Source organism: Pollachius pollachius (genome assembly GCF_949987615.1).
Source record: "Pollachius pollachius genome assembly, chromosome: 5".
Classification (NCBI taxonomy): Eukaryota; Metazoa; Chordata; class Actinopteri; order Gadiformes; family Gadidae; genus Pollachius; species Pollachius pollachius.
The window spans coordinates 1,896,610-1,921,982 of record NC_136938.1 but is presented as its reverse complement, the minus strand read 5'-3'; the positions used below and the strand labels follow the sequence as shown (position 1 = coordinate 1,921,982).

General features: G+C 49.1%; 1 protein-coding gene across 1 annotated transcript in view; it reads right to left on the bottom strand.

The window, feature by feature from the left end:
• The window catches only part of adamts18 (ADAM metallopeptidase with thrombospondin type 1 motif, 18), a gene marked incomplete at both ends in the record, with an annotated part of 46,430 nt that overhangs the window by 19,351 nt on the left and 1,706 nt on the right, over positions 1-25,373 (bottom strand). Inside the window, 12 exons of the mRNA XM_079736447.1 lie at positions 2,805-2,977; positions 8,784-8,932; positions 9,188-9,283; positions 11,166-11,319; positions 11,742-11,879; positions 12,147-12,252; positions 12,537-12,696; positions 12,859-12,942; positions 13,329-13,543; positions 13,914-14,193; positions 19,874-20,235; positions 21,213-21,291. Of these exons, the coding sequence (XP_079592573.1) occupies positions 2,805-2,977; positions 8,784-8,932; positions 9,188-9,283; positions 11,166-11,319; positions 11,742-11,879; positions 12,147-12,252; positions 12,537-12,696; positions 12,859-12,942; positions 13,329-13,543; positions 13,914-14,193; positions 19,874-20,235; positions 21,213-21,291 (1,996 nt within the window). The remainder of the gene's footprint in view (positions 1-2,804; positions 2,978-8,783; positions 8,933-9,187; positions 9,284-11,165; positions 11,320-11,741; positions 11,880-12,146; positions 12,253-12,536; positions 12,697-12,858; positions 12,943-13,328; positions 13,544-13,913; positions 14,194-19,873; positions 20,236-21,212; positions 21,292-25,373) is intronic.

The following is a 25,373-nucleotide window of genomic DNA, read 5'->3' as shown; positions in this document are numbered from 1 at the left end:
AATATAATACAATTCAGGAGGAATGGGGATCCAGAAATAGCAGAAATGGCAGCACATCTCCCAAAGTATATATACAGTATATATACACATATACATACATATAAATATATATATACACTCTATATATTATTTTTGAGATGTGCTGCCATTTCTGCATATATGTATATACAGTGGGGCATAAAAGTATTTAGTCAGCCACCAATTGTGCAAGTTTTCCCACTTAAAAAGATGAGAGAGGCCTGTAATTTTCATCATAGTATACCTCATCTATGAGAGACAAAATGAAAAAAAAAAAAATCTAGAAAATCCATTTGTCTGATTTTTAAAGAATTTATTTGCAAATTATGGTGGAAAATAAGTATTTGGTCAATAACAAAAGGTCATCTCAATACTTTCTGTAAGTCTTTACAAGGTTTTCACACACTGCTGCTGGTATTTTGGCCCAACTCCCTACAAAGATTTTCTATGGGGTTGAGATCTGGAGACTGTCTAGGCCACTCCAGGACCTTGAAATGCTTCTTACGAAGCCACTCCTTCGTTGCCCGGGCGGTGTGTTTGGGGTCATTGTCATGCTGAAAGACCCAGCCACGTTTCATCTTCAGTGCCCTTGCTGATGGAAGGAGGTTTTCACTCAAAATCTCACGATACATGGCCCCATTCATTCTTTCCGTCACACGGATCAGACGTCCTGGTCCCTTGCCAGAAAAACAGCCCCAAAGCATGATGCTTCCACCTCCATGCTTCACTGTAGGTATGGTGTTCTTTGGATGCAACTCAGCATTCTTTCTCCTCCAAACACGACGAGTTGAGTTTTTACCAAAAAGTTCTAATTTGGTTTCATCTGACCATATGACATTCTCCCAATCCTGTTCTGGATCATCCAAATGCTCTCTAGCAAACTTCAAACGGGCCCGGACATGCACTGGCTTTAGCAGAGGGACACGTCTGGCACTGCAGGATTTGAGTCCCTGGCGGCGTAGTGTGTTAGTGATGGTAGCCTTTGTTACTTTGGTCCCAGCTCTCTGGAGGTCATTCACTAGGTCCCCCCGTGTGGTTCTGGGATTTTTGTTCACCGTTCTTGTGATCATTTTGACCCCACAGGGTGAGATCTTGCGTGGAGCCCCAGATCGAGGGAGATTATCAGTGGTCTTGTATGTATTCCATTTCCTAATAATTGCTCCCACAGTTGATTTCTTCACACCAAGCTGCTTACCTATTGCAGATTCAAGCTTCCCAGCCTGGTGCAGGTCTACAATTGTGTTTCTGGTGTCCTTTGACAGCTCTTTGGTCTTGGCCATAGTGGAGTTTGGAGTGTGACTGTTTGAGGTTGTGGACAGGTGTCTTTTATACTGATAAGGAGTTCAAACAGGTGCCATTAATACAGGAAACGAGTGGAGGACAGAGGAGCCTCTTAAAGAAGATGTTACAGGTCTGTGACAGCCAGAAATCTTGCTGGTTTGTAGGTGACCAAATACTTATTTTCCACCATAATTTGCAAATAAATTCTTAAAAAATCAGACAATGTGATTTTCTGGATTTTTTTTTTCATTTTGTCTCTCATAGCTGAGGTTTACCTATGATGAAAATTACAGGCCTCTCTCGTCTTTTTAATTGGGAGAACTTGCACAATTGGTGGCTGACTAAATACTTTTTTGCCCCACTGTATATACACACACATACATGCATACATGCATACATACATACATACATACATGCACACACATACATATATATACACACATATATACACATACACACACATACATATATATATATATATATATATATATATATATATATATATATATATACACACATATATACACACACACACACATACACATATATATATATATGGGATATACTCCTTGGCAGGTAACTCTTACTGAGAGAGATGTGGGAATATTCTGTGAATAAGATGTGTAGGACCCAATTCCTTTGTTTCCAATTAGTTGCCGTTTTCTGTGTGTGTGTGTGTGTGTGTGTGCGTGCGTGTGCGTGTGCGTGTGTGTGTGTGTGTGTGATATTAATTGATGACTAATAAATTGTTTGGCGCCTGCTGTGTGTGTCCTACAGGAGGTCCTTCTCCTCAAGAGGAAAGGACCTGTGGCCTTGGCGGGGCTGGCTGGAAGAGCATACTGTTTTAGACCTTGCGTATCTTACATGTCATGCTATGATTTCAACAATAATTTTTACTTTGAATTTGTTTGAATTAGAATTAGAAGCAACTCATGAATAAATGAAGACACTTAATTTTCGAACCAACTCTCAACATTCTTTTTTTTGTGCAAGACATCAAGCGTCTATCATATAACCAGTCAGCACCAGAGTGATCTACACCAGGAACAAGGACAAGGAAATTGTAGTCACTATAAGATGTGAGAAAGACCATCTGTTGGACATCACTGAGCAGAATCAACCAGTTCATTAAGAAGAGCAGAATCAAACAGTTCATTAAGAAGAGCAGAATCAAACAGTTCATTAAGCAGCAGAATCAACCAGTTCATTAAGAGGAGCGGAATCAACCAGTTCATCAGGAGGAGCAGAATCAACCAATTCAGTAAGCAGCAGAATCAACCAGTTCATTAAGAGGAGCAGAATCAACCAGTCCATTAAGCAGCAGAATCAACCAGTTCATTAAGCAACAGAATCAACCAGTTCATTAAGCAGCAGAATCAACCAGTTCATTAAGAGGAGCAGAATCAACCAGTCCATTAAGCAGCAGAATCAACCAGTTCATTAAGCGGTTCAGAACCAATGTGTCCAATGGCATGTGCGCGCGTGTGTTCCCGTGGGTCACCTACGGTCCACTTTGGTGTAGGGCCTCCACCTGTAGAACCAGCCCCTGAAGGGCTTGCTGTTGTACGCGGCGCACTGCTGGGCACGGAAGCCCGGGGCCCCGGGGGGGCACGGCCGCAGGCTGCACAGCTGGTTCACACGGGCCCCGCCCGGGCAGAACCTCCCGTCGTTCTGGGGCCTGTAACAGGCACCAGACAGGGGGGAGAGGTGGGCGGGAGGGGGGAGGGAGAGAGACAGAGGGGGGAGGGAGGGAGACAAAGGGGAGGCGGAGAGAGACAGAGAGAGGGGGGAGGGAGAGAGACAGAGGGGGGAGGGAGGGAGACAGAGGGGGAGGCGGAGAGACAGAGAGAGGGGGGGGAGAGAGACAGAGGGGGGAGGGAGGGAGACAGAGGGGGAGGCGGAGAGACAGAGACAGGGGGGGGAGAGAGACAGAGGGGGGAGAGAGAGACACAGAGAGAGAGAGGGGGGAGAGTGACAGAGGGGGGAGTGAGAGGGACAGAGGGTTAGTGGGAGCAACAGAGACGTGTGAAGTGTGAAGACTTGCACTTTAGAGGCTGAATGATGTATAGTGGACATTAAATCATTCTATTTATAACTAGTCTAACTAGTCTCTCTCCCCAAGCCTCAAAACTACAGACCAGATGTAAACTAACTACTCTAACTAGTCTCTCTCCTCCTACATGTAAACAAACTAGTCTAACTAGTCCCTATCCTCAGGCCTTCCTCACCCTAGCCAGGGATAACATCTCAGACTCCAGCAGAGAAGATGTAATGGAGTTATTTACTGTGTACTTAAACACAAGGTGGGCATGGTTCATGAACACACGCACATGTCAACACTATCTGGCCACACTTGGACGTTTATGCATAATCACCCAACACACACACACACACACTAAGGGCCCTATCTTGCATCCGCCGCAATTGACTTTCTCACTGGCGCATGTGTTGTTGCTAGTTTGCAAACGGCGCAAAGAGTTCTTTTCCCTCCTGCGCCACGCGTCGGTAAATTAGGGAATGATCTTGCGCCCCAAGGGGCGGTTCGGCGAAAGGAGGAGGCGTGTTCTGGCGCAAACGTTCCCTGGTGCTATTTTGCAGTTTCAGAAACCACTTGCGCCACAAACCAGGAAATACCTGGTTTAAAGTCAGTGGTGCGTTGTTCAGATGCTATTTTAAGGGCACATGTATAATGTTGCTTGTGCACCTCACGCATACACTTTACTTCTCTCATCTACCTAGCCACACATTCTTGGTAAATTATTTGGGAAAGAACAGCTGATACAGTGGTAGTAAGTTGTACTTTTAAATCAATGCATCTGCAAACACCGTACAGCAAAAACATATTTTCTTGACATAGACATTGTGTACATGCCCATAACTTTTAGGATTGATGAGTATTTGATCGTGAGAAAACATTATTTTACCGCGAGTGAGTGTTAAAAAGAATGAATGATTGCGGGCGCTCAAGTGTGTATGTGTAAAAGAATTAATGAATGCGGGCGCGCGTGTGTGCGTCCATCTGTTTAAACACACACAAATTAAACACGTAACGCATAATACAGTCCATGGCAATGTATATTAACGGGGGGACACATGCATATTAGGAACACAACTCGATAACGATAATGCATACAATACTGATAAGACACAATGTTTATAATGTATTGCGTATATCATTAAATAGAACCACAGTTACCGCATATCATATGTGTGTTAAGTTTTCTTTGCCGAAATTTATTTGAGGACTCAGTATTTCTGAAGTTGTGGAAGAAAACCTTATTAGGCCATTTTATTTGGCCATAAACTGAGCCATTTGAAGTTTGAAATTCATGTGCATCTGTCTCATCGGAGACTGCAGACGCGCTGTCAAAATATGAACTCGTCAGATTCAAATGCGCTCATGGCTCTTAAAGAGGATGGGAGCTGGCACTCTCATTGGTTTATTGCACGTTACGCCCAAACCACACCTACGGGTAATTAGGCTACTTCAGACCAACCCTTTTAAGATTTGCGCCGGGCGCAAGAGTCATTTTTGCGCCGGTAAAGTAGCGACATCGCCATAGAACCGCCCACAGAGCTACTTGCGCTTGGCACTTCTCACTTGCGTTTCAGACCGTTAAAATAGGGCCCTAAGACTCTTTAACGCATGCAAGAATGCACACAGTCTCTGAAACCCTGCTGATCAAGCAGCTTGTTAAAGCTTTATAAGGACTAACTGAAACAAGCCGAGATGGACCGGTAGACTGAGGTCAGCAGAGTCCTCCTCCCAGCGCTCCTTATGACCTGCAGGCTGAAATCACCCCCACCGTGCCATCGCACACATTGTTTCAATCTTTTCAACACTTGTTTGTGCTGGTTAGGCTTCACATCCTATATCCTCAGGACAGTGAGAACAGTCACACGGGATCGGATCATGTGATCTCAGCTCTGGGCCGTGGTGGTCCTGGTCAGAGGTCTGGTTTTAGATCCTCACTCGTCCTTGTTCTGTGCTGGCTGGAGTCTCTCTGCGCCCACGGACATGACAGCGGCGACAGAGGGTCAGGGACAGGGACAATAGCAGTCAATAGTAGTGATGGTGAATGGCGGTTTGATTTTTGTTTCAACTCATTGAACCATCTCCCTTGATTCTACCGACTCCATACCTCTCACACACAAACTAAAGATCTTAAAAGACTTCAGCGTCAGAGGGGCCGGTTTATTAAACCATGAGACACAGATCAGAGGTCCCCTTGTCTCTCCTCCGTTTCCTCATCCATGCTGCTCAGACACGGCCACCAGCGGCCACCCACACAGAGACGGTGTGTGAGTCCCCTGTCCTCTAAACCGGACTAGAAGCAGTGGGATCCCTCTCTGGCGCCCCAAGCTCCAAGTGGGGGACTTTGTATGAGAAGCAGGTCAGGAGCGCAGAACCTAATCTCCTGAATTATGCTGGTGAGGATTAAGTGGGCTGGTGTGATCTAACAGGTGGTCTGGTGATGAGGTCGGAGAGGTGGTGGTGTGAAGGGTGGTGATGTAGGTGGGGTGGGGGCTGGGCACGGGTCATGAAGGAAGCAGGGAGGGATTTTCGTCTGTGTCTGGGAGCAAAGTGTGGGGTAAAGCACAGGGCAAAAGATTCAGAGCTGCCTTGTAAACCTCCCATCTTCTTTTGGAGTTTGGCTACTGGAGACCAGCAGTTCACAGCACGCCCCCATCATAAAGGCCTTGGATCTGTGTTGACTTTACGGTTAACCTTGTTCCGTAGTACGGCCTCGCATGGGTTTATTTAAATCTACAATCAGAAGTGTCTGGGTCTACCTGCAGGCCCAGAGGTTCAGCAGTAGGACCAGTACCTTTCTCCTACAATCTTGACATGGATCCATTACTGTTTATCCTTTATCCTTATCCTAACCCTAACCCTAAAACAACATTTAAGAGCCCAAGAGTCCATACACACAGATAATTCCACTCCAAAAGTCAGGGGTCTCACAGTCCAATAAATTAAAGGCCATGTCTCTGGTGTCTCTGGGGTGTGTAAAGTGATATTTGGAGTATGTAGTGTGTTTCCATCTAAAAGGTGAAGCAATTTTTTTTTTTTCTAATTAGGTGCGTTTCCATCAAGTGGTTGGAGCGGAAAACTAAACACATTCAGGGCTTGTCGTATCCTTTTGATAACATGCACTCTCTTAGATCTTGATATATAGCGGAATTGCGTTGTTGTTTTCCATCTAAAATAGCTGTAATGTTTTTATCTTCGATGAGAGCAAGGAAAACTTTTACCTCTTCAGCGGTCCATATCTATTATTCACATTGGCCATCTGTTCCATGGACATATTTAAGGGATACATTGTAGATATTAATAATTCAAAATTTGTCGCAGCCTTTATACCACAGATATTCTAGGTCTATAGCATATAACCGCGTTGTCTGATTACAGTTTAAATCATTTTGCACAATTTACCAGCTCTCGTTTTGAAGACTATTCACCGCGCCATTCGTTTCAATCAAAATTGCGACAGTCTATACTTTCAACATAAAGTGTACATATTTATAATTTCAAATTCGCCCCAGCCTTTATACCACAGATACTATAGGGTCTGTAGCATAAAACCGCGTTTTCTGATTACAGTTTAATGCATTTTCCACAATTATCAGCTCTCGTTTTGAAAGCTGAACAGATAATTTGACTGGAATTACTTAGTAGGTGTCCATATATCAGGGATTAATAGACACGGTATGATTAAAGGACATACAAACATAGACATCCTATATCATATATATATATATATATATGATATAGGATGTCTATGGATACAAACAAATATACAAATATATATATATTGACGCTACAAGTAAATGTCGGCAGGGTTGCTATGGCCGGTCGTTATGCGGAAATCGGAAAGACATTGTCAGTCCTGTGTGTTCAGTGTTCACAACGTCACAGCTGTTTCAAAAAGTGTATTTCCATCTCCCATTTTGCGCATTTACTCTCTTTCGCATAAGTCAAAAACCACCTCAAGCAAGCGGAAGAACTTTTTTGCGAATTTTGGTGTTTCCATTGCCGTTTACTGATTCTTACTGATACTTCAAAATTTGCATAAAAGCAGGGGGATGGAAACGCAGCTTCTGTTGGTTGAGCAATGGTACGGAATGAGGGAGAAAAGAGTGTTTGTATTTGATTCTCCTGCAGCTAGGCATTCTAAAGTGTCTTCCGGCAGCAGGAGCTGATACTCCTTATTTAAGACGTGAGAGGGGTCCAAAGCAATCTTGTATGCCATCCTGAGGATGTGTTTAGTGCAACTGTCAAAGAAGTGAACCTTCATTGTGTGGCCCACCAGCTTTGAGCAAATGCAAGAAGTCTTAGTATCCTGTTTTTTAACTGGACAGAGAGGCCACAGAACCAAACTGCCCCCCCATACTGCAGTATGCTTTGTATTGTGGATGTAAAGAATTGATGTAGGATGTCCTTACAGGCTCCAAATGATCTAAGTCTTCTCAAAAAATAAATTCTCTGTTGGACTTTGTTGCAAATGTAATGATTGTGTGGTGGTGGTGTGCGTGTGGTTAACGACAGTTTGGTGGTGGTGTGCGTGTGGTTAATGATTGTGTCATGGTGGTGTGCATTTGGTTAATGATTGTGTGGTGGTGGTGTGCGTGTGGTTAATGATTGTGTGGTGGTGCTGGTGTGCATGTGGTTAATGATTGTGTGTTTGTGGTGTGCGTGTGGTTAATGATTGTTTCGTGGTGGTGTGCGTGTGGTGGTGGTTACACTGTGAGTCGCCACAGACACCAGGAAGCCTGAATTTTAAAGCACTGATGAGCAGAAATGAACCAGAGGTGCAGCTGCAGCTTCTTCCCCATCGTGTCAAAGCACTGGGAGCGCTGGGAGCACTGGGAGAGTCTCAGAGCCGGATCATAAAGACAGGAACTGGCTCTGCCCCGACAGAAGCGTTTAATGGACATCTAGACGTCCGTTTCAAACAGAGCTGCTGGTGCCAAGGACTCTAGCAGCCGAGTGGAGGAAGATGAAGATGAGGTTCAGAGATCGCCCCGCCCCCATACCACCGCACCGTCCCTTTATCACCGCCGGCCCCCTTTAGCCCCGCCCCCTCTTATCACCAACCCGCTCCCCTTCATCACCCGTCACCCACTGCACATGATGTGCATCATCTGAGGCCCCGCTGTCACTGTGTATCTGCTGGTATAAAACAATAGAAACATCTTTGATCCCACAGGGATCAAACGATGAGTCTGAGGTTACTCTGAGTCTGAGGTTAGTCTAAGGTTAGTCTGAGGTTAGGGTTAGTCTGAGGTGAGTCTGAGGTTAGTCTGAGGTTAGTCTGAGGTTAGTCTGAGGTTAGTTAGGGTTAGTGAGGTTAATCTGGGGTTAGGGTTAGTCTGAGGTTAGTCTGAGGTTAGGGTTAGTCTGAGGTGAGTCTGAGGTTAGTCTGAGGTTAGTCTGAGGTTAGTCTGGGGTTAGGGTTGGTTTTAGGTTAGTATGAGGTTACCTGGGGTTGGTGCAGGAGCGCTCTCTGGACATGGCTCCGCCCCCGCATGTCCGGGAGCACTGGGACCACTGGGACCAGCCAGACCACTGGCCGTGGACCGGGCGGGTCCCCAGGTCGCCGTACCGTACGCACTGGCCCCTCCGGCACCACTGAGGGAGGGGGGGAGGGGGAGAGAACAAACAAAAGATTATAAAAAAACGAACACACACACATAAGCGCCACAATGCACCTGAACCGCTGCTGGCGGAAGTGGTGTCACGTGTCTCTGTGGAGGTCTGCCCAGGGGGGGGTGGAGGACAGGGTAGGGGGGGACCAGAGGTGGAGGACAGGGGGGGGGGGACAGGGGGGGTTGGAGAGGTGGAGGCAGGGGGCGGGTGGAGAGGTGGTGGGTAACAGACGCTCACTGTGTTCGCTCCGCAGGCCGTGCCCTCCGCCGCCGGCATGAACTTGGTCTCACAGCGATGGCCTGCGCGGTGGCACCAGAGGGACTTACAGATGTCCTGCAGACAGACAGACACCTTAGACATGGACCCACAGACAAACCTTAGACATGGACCCAGACACACCTCAAACATGGACCCACACACACCTTAGACATGGACCTACAGACACACCTCAGACATGGACCTACAGACACCATAGACATGGACCCAAAGACTAACCTTAGACATGGACCCAGACACACCTCAAACATGGACCCACACACACCTTAGACATGGACCTACAGACACACCTCAGACATGGACCTACAGACACCATAGACATGGACCCAAAGACTAACCTTAGACATGGACCCAGACACACCTCAAACATGGACCCACACACACCTTAGACATGGACCTACAGACACACCTCAGACATGGACCTACAGACACCATAGACATGGACCCAAAGACTAACCTTAGACATGGACCCAGACACACCTCAAACATGGACCCACACACACCTTAGACATGGACCTACAGACACACCTCAGACATGGACCTACAGACACCATAGACATGGACCCAAAGACTAACCTTAGACATGGACCCAGACACACCTCAAACATGGACCCACACACACCTTAGACATGGACCTACAGACACACCTCAGACATGGACCTACAGACACCATAGACATGGACCCAAAGACACACCTTAGACATGGACCCAGACACACCTCAAACATGGACCCACACACACCTTAGACATGGACCTACAGACACACCTCAGACATGGACCTACAGGCACCATAGACATGGACCCAAAGACTAACCTTAGACATGGACCCAGACACACCTCAAACATGGACCCACACACACCTTAGACATGGACCTACAGACACACCTCAGACATGGACCTACAGACACCATAGACATGGACCCAAAGACTAACCTTAGACATGGACCCAGACACACCTCAAACATGGACCCACACACACCTTAGACATGGACCTACAGACACACCTCAGACATGGACCTACAGACACCATAGACATGGACCCAAAGACACACCTTAGACATGGACCCAGACACACCTCAAACATGGACCCACACACACCTTAGACATGGACCTACAGACACACCTCAGACATGGACCTACAGATACCTTAGCATGGACCCACAGAGTATTCCGACAAAATCTATTTTGTTAGAAAGGAGTTGTGTCGCAACAGTTATGATGTAGATAAAACCCACGGCTGTCCCAATGAAAGGGATTGTTTACAGATGTTAGCAGTATCAAAGGTAACAGATGTTAACAGTAACAAAGGTATGTGCGTCTACGCGTGTGTGTCCATGTGTGTGTTCATGTGATTATCAATGGGTGTGTCCATGTGTGTGTAGCAGGGGTGATGGTGCTTGTCATGTCATTGAGCAGCATATTAGGGTCTCAGCTGAATGACTTGAGGGTCATCAGACTTTGTGTCGAGCTAGAAGGCCCCCAGACCCGGGGTCCACCACCAATCAACTGCTTCATTGACCGACCGCAGACTCCCCTACTGGGGGATGTGTTTACTGCATGGCAGCCATGCAGTAAACACATCCCCTCTCAACCACGGCTGGGCCCGGGGTTCCAGGGGATATCAAGAGGGCCCCTGTCTGCACAATGTCAGAGAGACTGCTGACCGGTCCCCACTAACCAACCCTAACGCTAAGCCTGGTCGGAGCCCCAGCAGTAATCAACAGATTTACATGTGAATGTGCCCCAAACGGAATAAAGCTCTACACAAAGGCTTATAGAAATACTATTAGGCGATGGGAGTGCATTCACAAGACGGAATGCTTTTGATGAGGGTCAAATTTGGCTATTGGATTTACCCAAGGTTATGCAAATGATGCATGAAATGAAGTCAGGTTGGCTCCGTTTGAATTGAGTTTGAGTGAATGAATGAGATCCCCACCTTGACGAAGTCCAGCCTGCAAAGCTTAGCCATGGAGCCGAACTGCCACCTGCACTGTGTGTCGGCATCATACAGCTGGCCCGGGAGCTGCTGGGGGGGCAGGAACCGGCCCCCCGTCTGGGGCGCGTCCCCCAGACACGAGGCCTGGGCCGTCCTGGAACCAACACACTGTCTGAGTGAGGGGGGGCTATGGGGGGGGGGGGGGGGGGGGGGGGGGGGTGTGAGGACCCACCCCAGGAGGGGGGGGTCTGTGAGGACCCGCCCCAGTAGGGGGTGGTGAGGACCCACCCCAGGAGGGGGGGCTTTGTGGAGGGGGGGGTGTGAGGACCCACCCCAGGAGGGGGGGGTCTGTGAGGACCCACCCCAGGAGGGGGGGCTTTGTGGAGGGGGGGGTGTGAGGACCCACCCCAGGAGGGGGGGGTCTGTGAGGACCCGCCCCAGTAGGGGGTGGTGAGGACCCACCCCAGGAGGGGGGGCTTTGTGGAGGGGGGGGTGTGAGGACCCACCCCAGGAGGGGGTGGTGAGGACCCACCCCAGGAGGGGGGGCTTTGTGGAGGGGGGGGTGTGAGGACCCACCCCAGGAAGCGGCTGAGGTACTGCCGGCTGCAGCTGGACCAGCTGAAGACCCCGTTGTTCCCGGCCAGCGTGGGGGACATGATGTTCCCCTCAGACTTACGGCACGGGTTCCCCTCGCCATCATGGATCATCCCAAAGCTGGACGAGAGAGACAGAGAGCGAGAGCGAGAGAAGACAATCGGAGGACTTCAGTCTATCCACAATAACCCTCAAAATTACAACATTTAATATTCAGCTTCTGCTGTATCGATAAAGGTGACCGACGGTGTCAGAGGTAGTTAGTTTGAGTGTGACGACAGTGACGTCAGGGTGAGACCACAGTGAGACGATAGTGACGTCAGAGTGTGCCGATAGTGATGTCACAGTGTGACAGCAGTGATAGTGAGGTGGAACTACAACACATACTTGTGTCCGGACTCGTGGGCGATGGTGAAGGCCAGGCCCAGCCCGGTGTCCTCGTTGATGGTGCAGCTGCGGTACTTGCTGCACATGCCGCTGATGGGGGCGAAGCCTGGACACGGTGGAGGAGAGAGGAAGGGAAATACTGTGAGGGAGGCGGATAGAGTGAGGCCGAGATTAGGGTTAGTGTGAGGGTGAGGGTTACAGTTACGGTGAGGGTTACGTGAGGGTGAGGGTTACGGTGAGGGAGAGGGTGAGGGTGAGGTTTAGGGTGAGGGTGAGGGTGATGGTTAGGGTGAGGATTAGAGTTAAGGCTAGACTTAGGCTGAGGGTTAGGCTGAGGTTTAGGGGTATGGTGAGGGTTACGGTTAGGGGGATCTGTGTTCTAAAGCTCACCCAGGGTGTCACAGGGCTCGTTCTTCCAGGAGCAGATGTCCAGCCCTGTGAGGAGCACAGCGTGGTCGTGGCGACGGCCACCCTTCCCCACCAGGCCAGACTGCCACTGGCAGAAACTGTTCAGAGACTGGTCCGCATGGTGAGAGAGGGACAGCCCCAGCTAATGGAGAGAGAGAGAGAGAGAGAGAGAGAGACAGAGACAGAGGCAGAGAGGACAAGGACAGACACAGAGACAGAGACAGAGAGGGAGGGGCAGAGATATGAGGGGTTCCTCTTCATTGAGGTGTCTGACTGATGTTCTCTGAGGACCTGATGAACTCACCGGGTCCTGCTCCAGCAGCAGCAGGCTCACCACAACCATGTCGATGTCTGAGCCGATGGTGCCGTCCTTGAAGAGGCTGGAGACCTGCGGGAAGGAGGAGGAGAGCAGCTGATGATAAGCCTGACCCCGGCACCACGCCCCCAGGCACCAGGCCCTCAGACACCACGCCCCCAGGCACCAGGCCCTCAGACACCACGCCCCCAGGCACCAGGCCCTCAGACACCACGCCCCCGGCACCACGCCCTCAGACACCATGCCCTCAGACACCACGCCCCCGGGCACCACGCCCTCAGACACCACGCCACCGGCACCACGCCCTCAGACACCATGCCCTCAGACACCACGCCCCCGGGCACCACGCCCGCAGACACCACGCCCCCGGGAACCACGCCCCCGGGCACCACACCCCCGGGCACTACGCCCTCGGGTACCACGCCCTTGCATCCCTCCCTCCCACTCCCCCCGCTCACCATGTTCATGACGGTCAGGACGTAGGTGGTGACGTTGTCTCTGCCGTGTTTCTCCAGCATCTTCCGGTCGGCCACCACCAGGGTCTCCACGGTCAGCCCCCCCGCTCCGCTAGAGGGGATGGGGGACCGCCGGCCCCGCCCCCCCGTCCCGGGGCTCTCACCAGGGGGGTCCCAATGCACAGCCATCACCCCCCCCGCCGGGGGCTGGGGCGCATCTAACAGAGCAGAGCGGGGGAGGGAGGGAGAGAGGGAGAGAGGGAGAGAGAGACAGAGACAGAGAGCAAACAAGCTTGTGAATCAGGTTCCTGTGATGAGTGTGTGGCTTCATGGCCCGGGCCTAGCATAAGCATGTGCAAGTGGTTCAGACAGCTCAGGAAATCCCCTCCCTGCATTGCTTCATCCCGTTCCCCGGGAGCAGCAGTATATGAGGCCAGGGGACACAGACTCTAACCACCCTCCCCCTCCTCACACCCCCCTTCCCCTCCTCACACCCCCCTTCCCCCCCTCACACCGTCCTCTCCCCCCCTCACACTCCACAGTCCACCATTCAGAACATCAAGCAGGTGGAAAGGTTTCCTTACATACATTGCTTGCGACGACCGCAGAAGTGTTGCCTCTGCAGTTTCCCATGCTGGTGGAGATGCTGCTGCTGGGGGTGGAGGTGCTCCTGGTGGGGCTGACGGGGGTCCTGCTTGGGGGGAAAGGGCGGCTGGGGGGCGCCATGGTGCACCAGGCGCTCTGCAGACCGCTTGTAGACTACGTGGGGGTGGTGACCACTAGGGGCGCTGTAGTTGTGCCGGTAGGCCAGGTGGTGAGGCAGAGGGGCGATGAAGTACTCCTCCCCAGACACCCGGATCAGACCTGACTGGGGAAAACATATAAGAGCAGGCATGAGAAACACATCAGTTTGCAAAAATAGGCTGAATGAAACTTCCTCATATATAATGTAAACATACTATATAATGAAGTCAACAAGTAAGTTTAGATAGATGACCTACAATGTGAACTACAGAGATGCCAAACTACTTAAAGGGATAGATTCTAGAAACAAAATATGGAAAGGTTTGAATTATTTGTGTTTAGTGATTTTTTTTTTCATCAGCCAGGTGTTTTCTGTTTGTGACGGGAGATATGAAGGGTTTCAGCCAGAACACTGTCTGCAGCGTCAGGAGCAGGAGCCTGCAAGACCGGGCGGTCGCAGCAGGTTGGCCGTAAGGAACAGCTGGACTCTAGGGGTGGGAATCTCTTGGCGCCTCACGATTCGATTCGATTCCGATTATGAGGTCAACGATTCGATTCTAAAACGATTATCAATGCATCTCGATGCAGCAAATAAATGTATGTATGTTTCCATGCGTGAATTTCAAAAATACATATATACATCTGAGTTTGCTACTCAGAGTTTGCTAATCACTTCCTACTTTTGTGATGATCATTAAAGACACCAACAGATTAATTAACTTATCTAATATTTTGTTAGAGGAAAAGCTTTTGTCACAAATATTACTTTCTATGAACAATGCAATAATCAATGCAACTTACATTTCAACACAATATGAAAGTATGTAAAAAATAGGTTACAGTTTTCCTTTCTTTCTTATCTTTCATTTCTATGTCATTAAAGAAAAAGCTGCTCTTGAATAAGGAGTTCTTGTGTGGAGTTGTTGAGTTTGCGTGCAAGCTTCGCGTAGGCTGAATCGCAATCGTGTCAAGACAAATCAGAATGGCCAATAGAAGATAAATCGCAAGATAAATTAAATAATATTAAAATTACTACAATTATCCCTTTCTGGTGAACAGAATGTTTCAGCAGGCAAACAAATTTTTAAAATTCTGATTAATAATTTATCTGCATCGAGACGGAATCGTTCTAGAGAGAATCGCTATGCATCGAAGGATCGATTATTTTTCCCACCCCTACTGGACTCCCTGAGCTCCACCCAGCAGAGAGGCCCAGGGTCCCTACACCACATGAAGGCCATGAACACTATAGGGTTAGGGCTAACCCAGGGTCCCTACACCACATGAAGGCCATGAACACTATAGGGTTAGGGCTAACCCAGGGTCCCTACACCACATGAAGGCCATGGACACTATAGGGTTAGGGCTAACCCAGGGTCTTCAATGAGGAGAGGGAAAGAGAGAGGGAGAGAGAAGTTGCCAGAGAGGAGATGGAAAAAGAGAGAAGGAGTAAGAGACAGACAGACATACAGAGAGAGAGCAAAGAGAGAGCTGTTTTTTTTGCTGAGGCAGCAGAAAGAAATCATACCTTGGAAGGCTTGCATGAACCTCAGGTCAATACCACCAGCCCGGCCCCAGGCTATACTTAGGGCCCCACCCTGTCATCAGATGAACAGATGTGCAGCGTGAAGGTGACCAGCGGGGCAGCGCTGCCAAGCATCCGGCGACTGATAGGGAGATTATACCTCTAGGATCCAAAGTAGAGACTGCCTCTCCATGGCGCTCTACTCCCACTTGGCTCTCTCCTCGTTTGCGGCACTTTCCATAAAGTGTGATTACAGGACAGGTAGTTTATCCATGTGTTCCTCATTTGTTCCCATCATAGAACAAGCAGGAGTCCATATCCCACGAAGAATATAAAGTATATATCCACATGCTCCAGTGGCTGTAGCGGCCAGGCCATACACTCCAAGCCCAAAGGTGTTGGGTTCCATCCCTGGTACCCTTGAGCAACATGCCTAAACCCTATCTGTGGCTCTGGATAAAGGGCTAAACGGATTATTAAATACTGGAGGAACCCACCTTCATCTCTGAACTGTCAGCTGATTGTTGAACTCAACCCAGAGGAACCCACCTACACAATCTGAACTGTGAAACTGATTGGTGAACTCAACGCAGAGGAACCCACCTTCCCCTCTGAATTGTGGGATGATTGGTGAACTCAACCTGAAACATTCCAGCTGCTCGCAAGATGTCTGATTCAAAGCACAGCACATCAGACCAGGAGGGGTTAGGGCTAGGGCTAACCCTAACCCCTCTACAATTCCCCAAATCAACACGTTCTACTAGCACCGTCTGAGCTAGTAGAACGAGCTAGTAGCACCGTTTCTTATGACGTCTGCGTCATAGGGTCAGGCCTCTCGGACACTGGTAGTACATAGCTGCGGTGTGTGGAGGAGGTCATACACAACATCACTCGTTACAAATCATCAGTGCCAGGCATCAAACTGTTGGAATAGGGATGCTCTGAGGCGTCAGGGGAGTCTAAAAGCTTCAGTGTTGAGCTCCACTGACCTAGACGAGCCAACAGAGGGATGGGTGCTTCAGGGGTTGGGAAGGGACTCTTAGGACAGACAGCATGGTTACTTGATTCTGTGTAAACTAGAAGCTCTTTCAAGGTTTTCCAACCATGATATTATAAGTCCATGAGAAAGTGCTTCCATGGGCAGGAGGCCGAAGCCCTTCATTAAGCTCTGAAGCACATCTGTCAGCCAGCTCAGCAGAAACATGTAACCCATTAGGGGGTTCCTGACTGCTCACTCCATCACACGAGGCAGGGTGAAGAACCAGAGTGAGGTGTAGAGGAGGCGTCATGTTGTCAGACAAAAGGAAACGGCAGACAGCGCAGACGGAGTCATGCTCTCTTTCATGTTTCATGTAGATTTTGGTCTGAAAGTGCTTCATTTCCTATTCTCCACACACAGGACCAGGCCGTTAAACAATGCTTAGTCCTTACGGAGACAAGCATCCCATTACCCCACTGAGGCAGACCCCGGGCCTGAACACATCTTGGGGGGTCCTCCAGTCTGGGGACCCTTGGTGAACGTCCTTGAACAAGTGCATGTGTGAGTGAAGGTAGTACTACAGTAGGAGGTGAGTGAAGCTAGTACTACAGCAGTAGGTTAATGAAGGCAGTAGTACAGCAGGAGGTCGCCCTGTGAAGGAAGGCCGTGTTTGTCTGAGTTCTGTGAGCCACTTGAAAACTTGAAAAGCGGCCAATAGTCTCGTGTGAGACAGACCCGAACTGCCCAGAAATAACACACAAACACACGCTGTAGCGCATACACACACACACACACACACGCACACACACCCAAACACACAGCGCACACACCTTCTGTTTCCCTGGTGTCTGCTGCCCAACTCTCCCATTCACCCCCCCTGCCCCCCGGACTCCTGCTGGCACATAACAGTCGGCCCTCTATCACTGTGGCAGACCACCGGGGCCCGCCGCTCCTCGGGGCCCGGCTGTGAGTGATGGCTGAGGGCCCTCTCCTCAGAGGGGCCCCTCCTCAGACGGCCCTCTCCTCAGAGGGCCCTCTCTCTCCTAGCTTGGTTGCGCTCCAATCTGCCGGCCGCAGCGGAGAAGTGGACAGGTACAAATGGGCCGCGTGCTGCCGTCGAATCGGTCATCCAGTGTCCCTGTCAGCTCTTCCCTGAGCGCGCGCACACACACACACACACACACACACACACACACACACACACACACACACACACACACACACACTATAGAGGGTTCCAGACCTCCAGGCCCCAGCGGCTTCGGGGTCGTTTCTTCAGAGGAGGTGAGCTCCTTAAAGATGAATGAATGCAGAATGAAGACCTTCTCCAGATGGCCGCATTTCATATGTTTGTCTGGTCTACTATGGCTATATTGGGAGAGTGTGCGTGTGCGTGTGTGTGGGTGTGTGTCTCAGGTCTAAGGCCTCTTGGGATCTGGAGTTTATGTATGTGTACATCATGAGTTATGGGCTCCAGGCTACACACTAAAGGAACGTCTCCTCCCTTGTGGGGGGAAGTCCTGTTTCCAAAACCAGAAGAAGATCGCTGTAACGCATGTCAGCCTCAGGGGGGGCAGGTCCTGAGTGTCTGATCTACTGAGTGGATCAGACCAGAGCCCCGAGTGGATCAGACTAGAGCCCTGAGTGGATCTCATTAGAGCCCTGAGTGGAACAGACTAGAGCCCTGAGTGGAACAGACTAGAGCCCTGAGTGGATCAGACTAGAGCCCTGAGTGGATCAGACAAGAGCCCTGAGTGGATCTCACTAGAACCCTGAGTGGATCAGACTAGAGCCCTGAGTGGATCAGACTAGAGCCCTGAGTGGATCAGACTAGAGCCCTGAGTGGATCTCACTAGAACCCTGAGTGGATCAGACTAGAGCCCTGAGTGGATCAGACTAGAGCCCTGAGTGGATCTCACTAGAGCCCTGAGTGGATCAGACTAGAGCCCTGAGTGGATCAGACTAGAGCCCTGAGTGGATCTCACTAGAGCCCTGAGTGGATCAGACTAGAGCCCTGAGTGGATCAGACTAGAGCCCTGAGTGGATCAGACTAGAGCCCTGAGTGGATCTCACTAGAGTGGGGGGAGGCGGGGGGGCTTAATGCTGTCACCTTGTACAGAAAAAGACAGAAAGAGAAAAAGCACGCTAAAGAGGGGGGAGGGGAGGGCAGGGAGAGGGAGGGGGACGGCAGAGCGACTGAGACCGAGCCCTCCAGGCAGCCCCCCCCCCCCCCCCCCCCCCTCTCTCTCTAAGGGCCCAGCGGAGTTCTGATGAAGAACCCAGGGCCACAGGACAGGAAGCGAGCTAAAGAAGAGGAGAACCCTGACCCCCCCGCCCCCTCACACTCTCTCCGGCCGCAGAACAGCTCCTGATCTGCTCATTAAAAGGACCAGCATGTAAACGAAGAGGGCTTAATCCTCCCCCACCGCTCCTAATACCCCGGCCCTCGTCTTCATTAAACACGTCTCTCCATCTGTTCACCAAGATGGACGCTTCTGCATGGAAAGGGGAAAACAAAGAAACCGAAGCAGCCAGAAACCAGAGTCCAATGCCCTGGTGCTGTTGTTGTGTCTGTGTGTGTGTGTGTGTGTGTGTGTGTGTGTGTGTGTGTGTGTGTGTGTGTGTGTGTGTGTGTGTGTGTGTGTGTGTGAGTTTCTTTGAGTGTGTGAGTTTGTCTGTGTGTGTGTGTGTGTGTGTGTCTGTGTGTCTGTGAGTTTGTGAGTGTATGTATGTGTGTGTGTGTCTTTGTGTGTGAGTGTGTGAGTTTGTCTGTGTGTGTTTGTATGTGTGTGTGTGTGTGTGTGTGTGTCTGTGAGTTTGTGAATGTATGTGTCTGTGTGTGTCTTTGTGTGTGAGTAAAAATACACTTTGTGTATTTTCTGTTCATCTTTGTCCACCTTCTCTCTCAGTTGAAAGGAGAATGTCCACGATGTGAGCGAGGTGGGGGGGAGGAGGAGGGAGGACAGTTCCTCTCTCCCCCTCGCTCTTGTTTCCCCTCCAGAGCGCTCCGACAATGACTGGCCCGTCCTGCAGCCGTCAGGGTTAACCCGTCCATACAGCCTCCGCCGGCTCAGGAGTACTCCAGACAATGAATTAACATTCTCTCTCTCTCTCTCATTGATTCATCCTCCGTCCCGCGCTGTTCCCCTCTGTCTGAGAGTCCAAAATCAACACCGAACCTGATTCTCAAGCTCTCTCTCGCTATCTCTCTCTCTCTCTCTCTCACTCCCTCTCTCTCTCTCTCTCTCTCTCTCTCACCCTCTGGGGTCTAACCCTAATTGTAAAGAACCAACAACCTACCAGTCCGGAGCAGGTGGAGATGGCGGCGGAGGAAGGCGTCTCGCTGCGGATGAACCCCTGATACAGGCAGCCGCCGATCGCTGCCCCCGAGTCTCCTGGCGTTGCCACGACGACGCCGTCAGGCCCCAGCGTGTGCACAGCGAAGCCCGGCGCCACCACGGGCGAGGGCCGCATGTCCAGGAGCAGGTCCCGCCCGAAGGCCGACAGCCGGTAGTGGACCGCGCCGGGCGGGGGGCCGGACCTCCTTCTGCGCCGGCTCCTCCCCCACGCGTCCTGGGAGACGTAGCCGCTTCTCCTCTTGAGGTCGTGGGTGACGTAGCCGCCGCTGGAGTCCACCTCCACCGGCGTGGCAAACACATAGTCTGGGGGAGAGGAGACCATCAGGTCCAGGGGTGAGGGGGGGGTGCCGTCCAAGACCTACAGTCTACCATACAGTCTACAGTCTACCCTACAGTCTACAGTAATGTCTACCCTACAGTCTACCCTACAGTCTACAGTTTACAGTCTACAGTTTACAGTCTACAATCTGCCCTACAGTCTACACTACTGTCTACCCTACAGTCTACAGTCCACAGTCTACACTACAGTCTACAGTCTTCCCTACAGTCTACAGTCCAGTCTACAGTCTACCCTACACTCTAGACACCTACCCCCTAGCCTCTGCTGCATGGATGCACTAGGAGTGACTTTGTATCATCTGCTAGATGACTAACTAGTAGGGTTATCAGAGGAAATGACTATAGGGAGCCATCTATGTGGCATTTCGCACCACAACACAATTAAAATTGGACAGCAGCCTGTTAAGTCTCTCTTCCAATCGGATGAGTGATTGTGTGAAAGTGAGTTTGGCTCAAAGCAAACTAATTACGTAATTAATTACGATGTAAATGTATGGTTTGTATCTAGTGTATGGTATATGTGTATCTAACCCTTCATACAGCTGCTAAAGTCACCTGAAATGTTTAAAAGTAAATTCCACAACCGCTTACCTTGTTGTTGTGAAATATACTCATCATACTCATATACTCAATACTCATTACGACTAAAATTGTTTATCTAATGTTGTATGTAGTTGTCCTATGTATTTAAACCTTTAAGGTTTATGTTCCTACCCTATCCTATGCTCCTAAGATTTATTTGACAATGCTTTGCCGATGTGCTTCTAGAATAAGTTAAACAAAGGCTTGACCATACCTGTTCGAAAGGTTTTGCATTGCAATCAGTACCTTAACACACGTCACAATTTTGACAAAGACCCATGTCATTAGTAATAGCTAGACATTTCAGTGTATTCACATTTCATCTATTTACAAAGAAAACTGTCTTGCATGTAACCTACCCTGATTCAATCCGTGGTTGTCTGGAAAGTCTGCGGCCGGAATGGAGAGTATGGAATGTGAGCAACATATCTGCAGCGTCTGCAGAAAACATGGACAGGTAGCAAAAACTTGAGAGAAGCGCAGAGGAAACAATCCACACCTTTACGTCAAATAAATACACACACGCATGTGTGCCGACTCAATAAATAGCAATGAATGCAATGTACCTTAATGACGTTCCAGGACACCAGGGTAGGCAGCAGTTTAACTGGCGAACAGCCAACAAGCGGTATAGGTAGAGTCCAGATCAGAAGAAAAAGGCAATCCATAATGGCACGCACGCTTTGGCTTCGTTACCTCCAGAAAAAGCTCAAAAGTAGTGATGAGCCGCTCGCGTGGCGCATCATGCAACTGTCACTCATACTTCACTTATAGTTTCGGACAGTCGTCCCCTTTCTCTCGATAGCCGGGTGAGCACCTGGCACCATACCGGTACTTTGAGCCGACGGCACCGTGCGTCTGGCCTGAGCGGGGATCCTAGACTGAGTTCACCAGAAGCCGGTGGTGCAGTGTGTCGAGCAGCGGGTGAATGGAGCAGCTCTGGGCCCCCCTAGGAGGACCACCAGCCGCCCAGCCAATCAGCGGGCAACCTCATTTACTCCCAGAGATCCGATTGAAGAAGTTGCTGCTTGCTTTTCAGTTACCCGACAGTGCAAAAAGTGACTTGACTTACTCTTCAATGAGCCTGTTGAGTATGAAAGGTTTTACCGCCCGTTGGCTTGCATTTAATGCATGGATCATCTCAGATACAAAGTTATAGGGATTAAAGATAATACATGTACTACTGAAGGTATGCTTACTTTTTGTATTTCCATGCTATGTTATCACAACATTTGTATAATTATATATTTTTTATTACTGTTTAAAAGCAGTGATGGCTAAATGCTCCAGGGAGACTCATCATCACGAAGACGTGATGATGAGAAATCAAATCATATATTGGTAAAATATGTTTTTAACCCTAACACCTTTGAATTATTTACCTTTTATTTATCAAGCCAACATGCCAAATTGGTTAAAAATGGCTTTAAATCCTTATGAGTAAAGAGATGGAGGTGAAATATGATGAGGGTTAGTTTGGTTCTGTGTGAATGGAAAACATTAGTATTAGTATAATAACTATTAAAGTTGACTTTATATGCATTCCATAGGCACACATGCACTTAAACACACTTAAACAGACAATTAGAACAGTTTGTGTGTAGTAGTTTTGAGCTAAAGATCCCAATGGGGGTTTGTATCTTCAAGATGAGCTTGATTCCTACAATTAGCTGAACAGGTTATATTCTATTGAGACCTGAACTGGTTATCTGGGGGGGAAAAATGAAAATGAAAATTATATATAAGAATTACATAATATTGTAGTTTTTGATGAAAAGAACACAGAGACGGTAGACCTTTGTGTAGTTCTAGTTTGGAGACTTTCCCTGATTTGACTGGAGTTCATCCCGTCCCACCATGTACTTTGGTTATGGGTGTACTTGTGCATCTATAGCATGCGGTCCACTGGTTGGAGTACCAGAATGTTCTTGTCCTCCGTCCGTCTGTCTTTTGTCTGTCTGTGTGTGTTACTATCTCTGTGTCTGCCAGCAATGGAAAATGTAAAGTAGTCGGCGATGGCGGTAGAGATGTCTGACAGGGCCCGCCCCCCTTCCGTCTCTGACAGGCGCCGCCCCCTCACCACAATGGGTTTCGGCTCTGACAGGTCCCGCCCCGTCAGGCCCCGCCCCTCACAGTGTAGATCTGTCACTGTGCTGAAGGACCTTATTTATTATTATTTACCTGCTTATTTACAGAACTCTGAGGTCTAGAATGCGTGTTGATGGAGCATCAACACGCTGTCTGCTTGGAGTTCGTCGCTGCTGTTGGGAGCACACATACTGAGGCTGTCGGGTTGTTGAGGAAATGAAAAGCAGCGTCAGATTCAAGGCGACCAGTGGCCAGCTCTCCTCTCCTCCCTCCCCCTCCTCCCCGCTCTGAACTGGTTTGAGCCCAGTTCATCACTCATGCATTTCCCTACACATCATCAGAATGATGTCACACACAGGAGGGGGTGAGTGACACCACTTCAATCAGCGATAAGAACTACTCAAATATCTATAACTATATCATTCACTATAACCATTATAGTGTGTTTCTGGGACCACCCCACTGGGCGAAGCAAAGGTCCTCTCCGCGTCCCTCTCTACTGTGGTGTGTCTGGGCTTTATTTTTTGACCTCAATGTTTAGTTTCTTCTTGCAGGCTCTGTGGTGGCTTGGTGGCCTCCTGTTCCCGCCCCCCCCCCCCCCTTTCACAGATAGCTCCACTCTGTGGTATCACTTCTCCAGGCAGGATCCTGGAAACTCCTGCGACCCTGACCAACATCAAGGACTTGGTTTATCTCTAGCTATTAGGCCAGGATTCTGTAATCCCAGAGAGGCAGAGGGGTCGCCAAAGACAACAAAGTAGAAATAGTTGAGATTGCATCCAAGTAAAGGACTTTGCCAACGTATTCTACACTCTAAGGTTACGATGAATTCTGCTTAGGCAGACTCTTGTGACTGATCACTGATCAACTGAAACCAAACCTGGATCTCAGTTAACACCATTGGGTATACTTACAATTAATGGACCATGAATTAACATGTATTATGCAGTAATAAGCATTAACCAACAGTTCATTCACAGTAAAACCATGGTCGAGTAATGGTATCCTAAGACTGTTCATGTTTACTAATAGTGGTAACGTGACCCAAGGTATTCATTTATACTTCATAAGGTGAGCTTTTGTACATCAGTTCAAGAAGTTTAAGTTATTCTGGTGGCACCCGCCCCACGATTCTCACCAATTACCCCTAAACTAGTGCTCTAGAATGATGGTTAACTCCTTACCTAGCCCCTAAACTAGTGCTATAGAATGATGCCTAACTCCTTACATAGCCCCTAAAATAGAGTTAGATGAGGATGCCTATTACTGCAGGAATTAATGGTTTATTTTTCTACTCTTGATGTAAAGTGATGCAAATGGTGAGTGAATTATAATACTATTTTATAATTATTATATTTTGCTCTCCCTTTATCAATCAAAAATGTTGAAATATATTTATTATAATATAATTGAGTCATCTTCATATGACCAGCCTCAGCCCCTCCTGAGTAGCTCTGTGTAGTGGGGTTAGGGGGCTGTGTGTACTGGGGGCTAGGGGGCTGTGTGCACTGGGGGCTAGGGGGCTGTGAGGACCAGGAACACATCAACACCTTGTTCATCTCTCCTTTGGTTAATGGTCCTCACAGACCATCTGGTAACAAGCAGTCAGCGCTTCCTCTAATTGTATGGGAGGAAATAGACTCACACTCATCCTACTGCGTGTGTGTGTGTGTGTGTGTGTGTGTGTGTGTGTGTGTGTGTGTGTGTGTGTGTGTGTGTGTGTTTACAGGAGGGGGGTGTGTCCTCAGGTGTCAGCGAGGTGCTCACTCTCATTTTCTCCCCTCCTGCATCTCTTTGACGACGCTGGACGGAGGTGATAACTGCTCTGAGGCTGTTTGATGTCCCCCCCCCTCCCTCCTCCCTGGCTGCTTCTGCTGGGAAACCCCTCTCACCCCAAAACTTTCACCCCAACACTCTCACCCCAATGCTCTCACCCTCTAACTTTCACCCTAACCCTCACGCTAACCCTCTAACCCTCTCACCCTAACCCTAACACACAAAGTCACGTGAAGGTTTAACCTAATCTAACCCTTAGTGTACCAGGGTTAATCTAACCTAAAATATGTATACTGATGATGGTCATTGGTTGAATGTGTTCCTCTCCTGAATGTGTTGTTAATGTGATCGGTCGCTGAGAGGAGGTTTCGTTCTGTGGCCGGCGATGAGCAGACTGTTTTTACACTGAATCGTCATTAGCCACGGTCTGGTAGCATACTGGTAAACACACACACACACACACACACACACACACACACACACACACTCACACTCACACTCACACTCACACTTACACACACACACGGAATCAGGTCAGAGTTTCCACAGTGACACCGTGTGTCGAGGGTCATTATTGGCAGCGTTATAAACATGGAACCCAGCCAGGATTTAAGCTGATTTGTGGTCCATTTGCATCCGCTAATCACTGTAGCTCC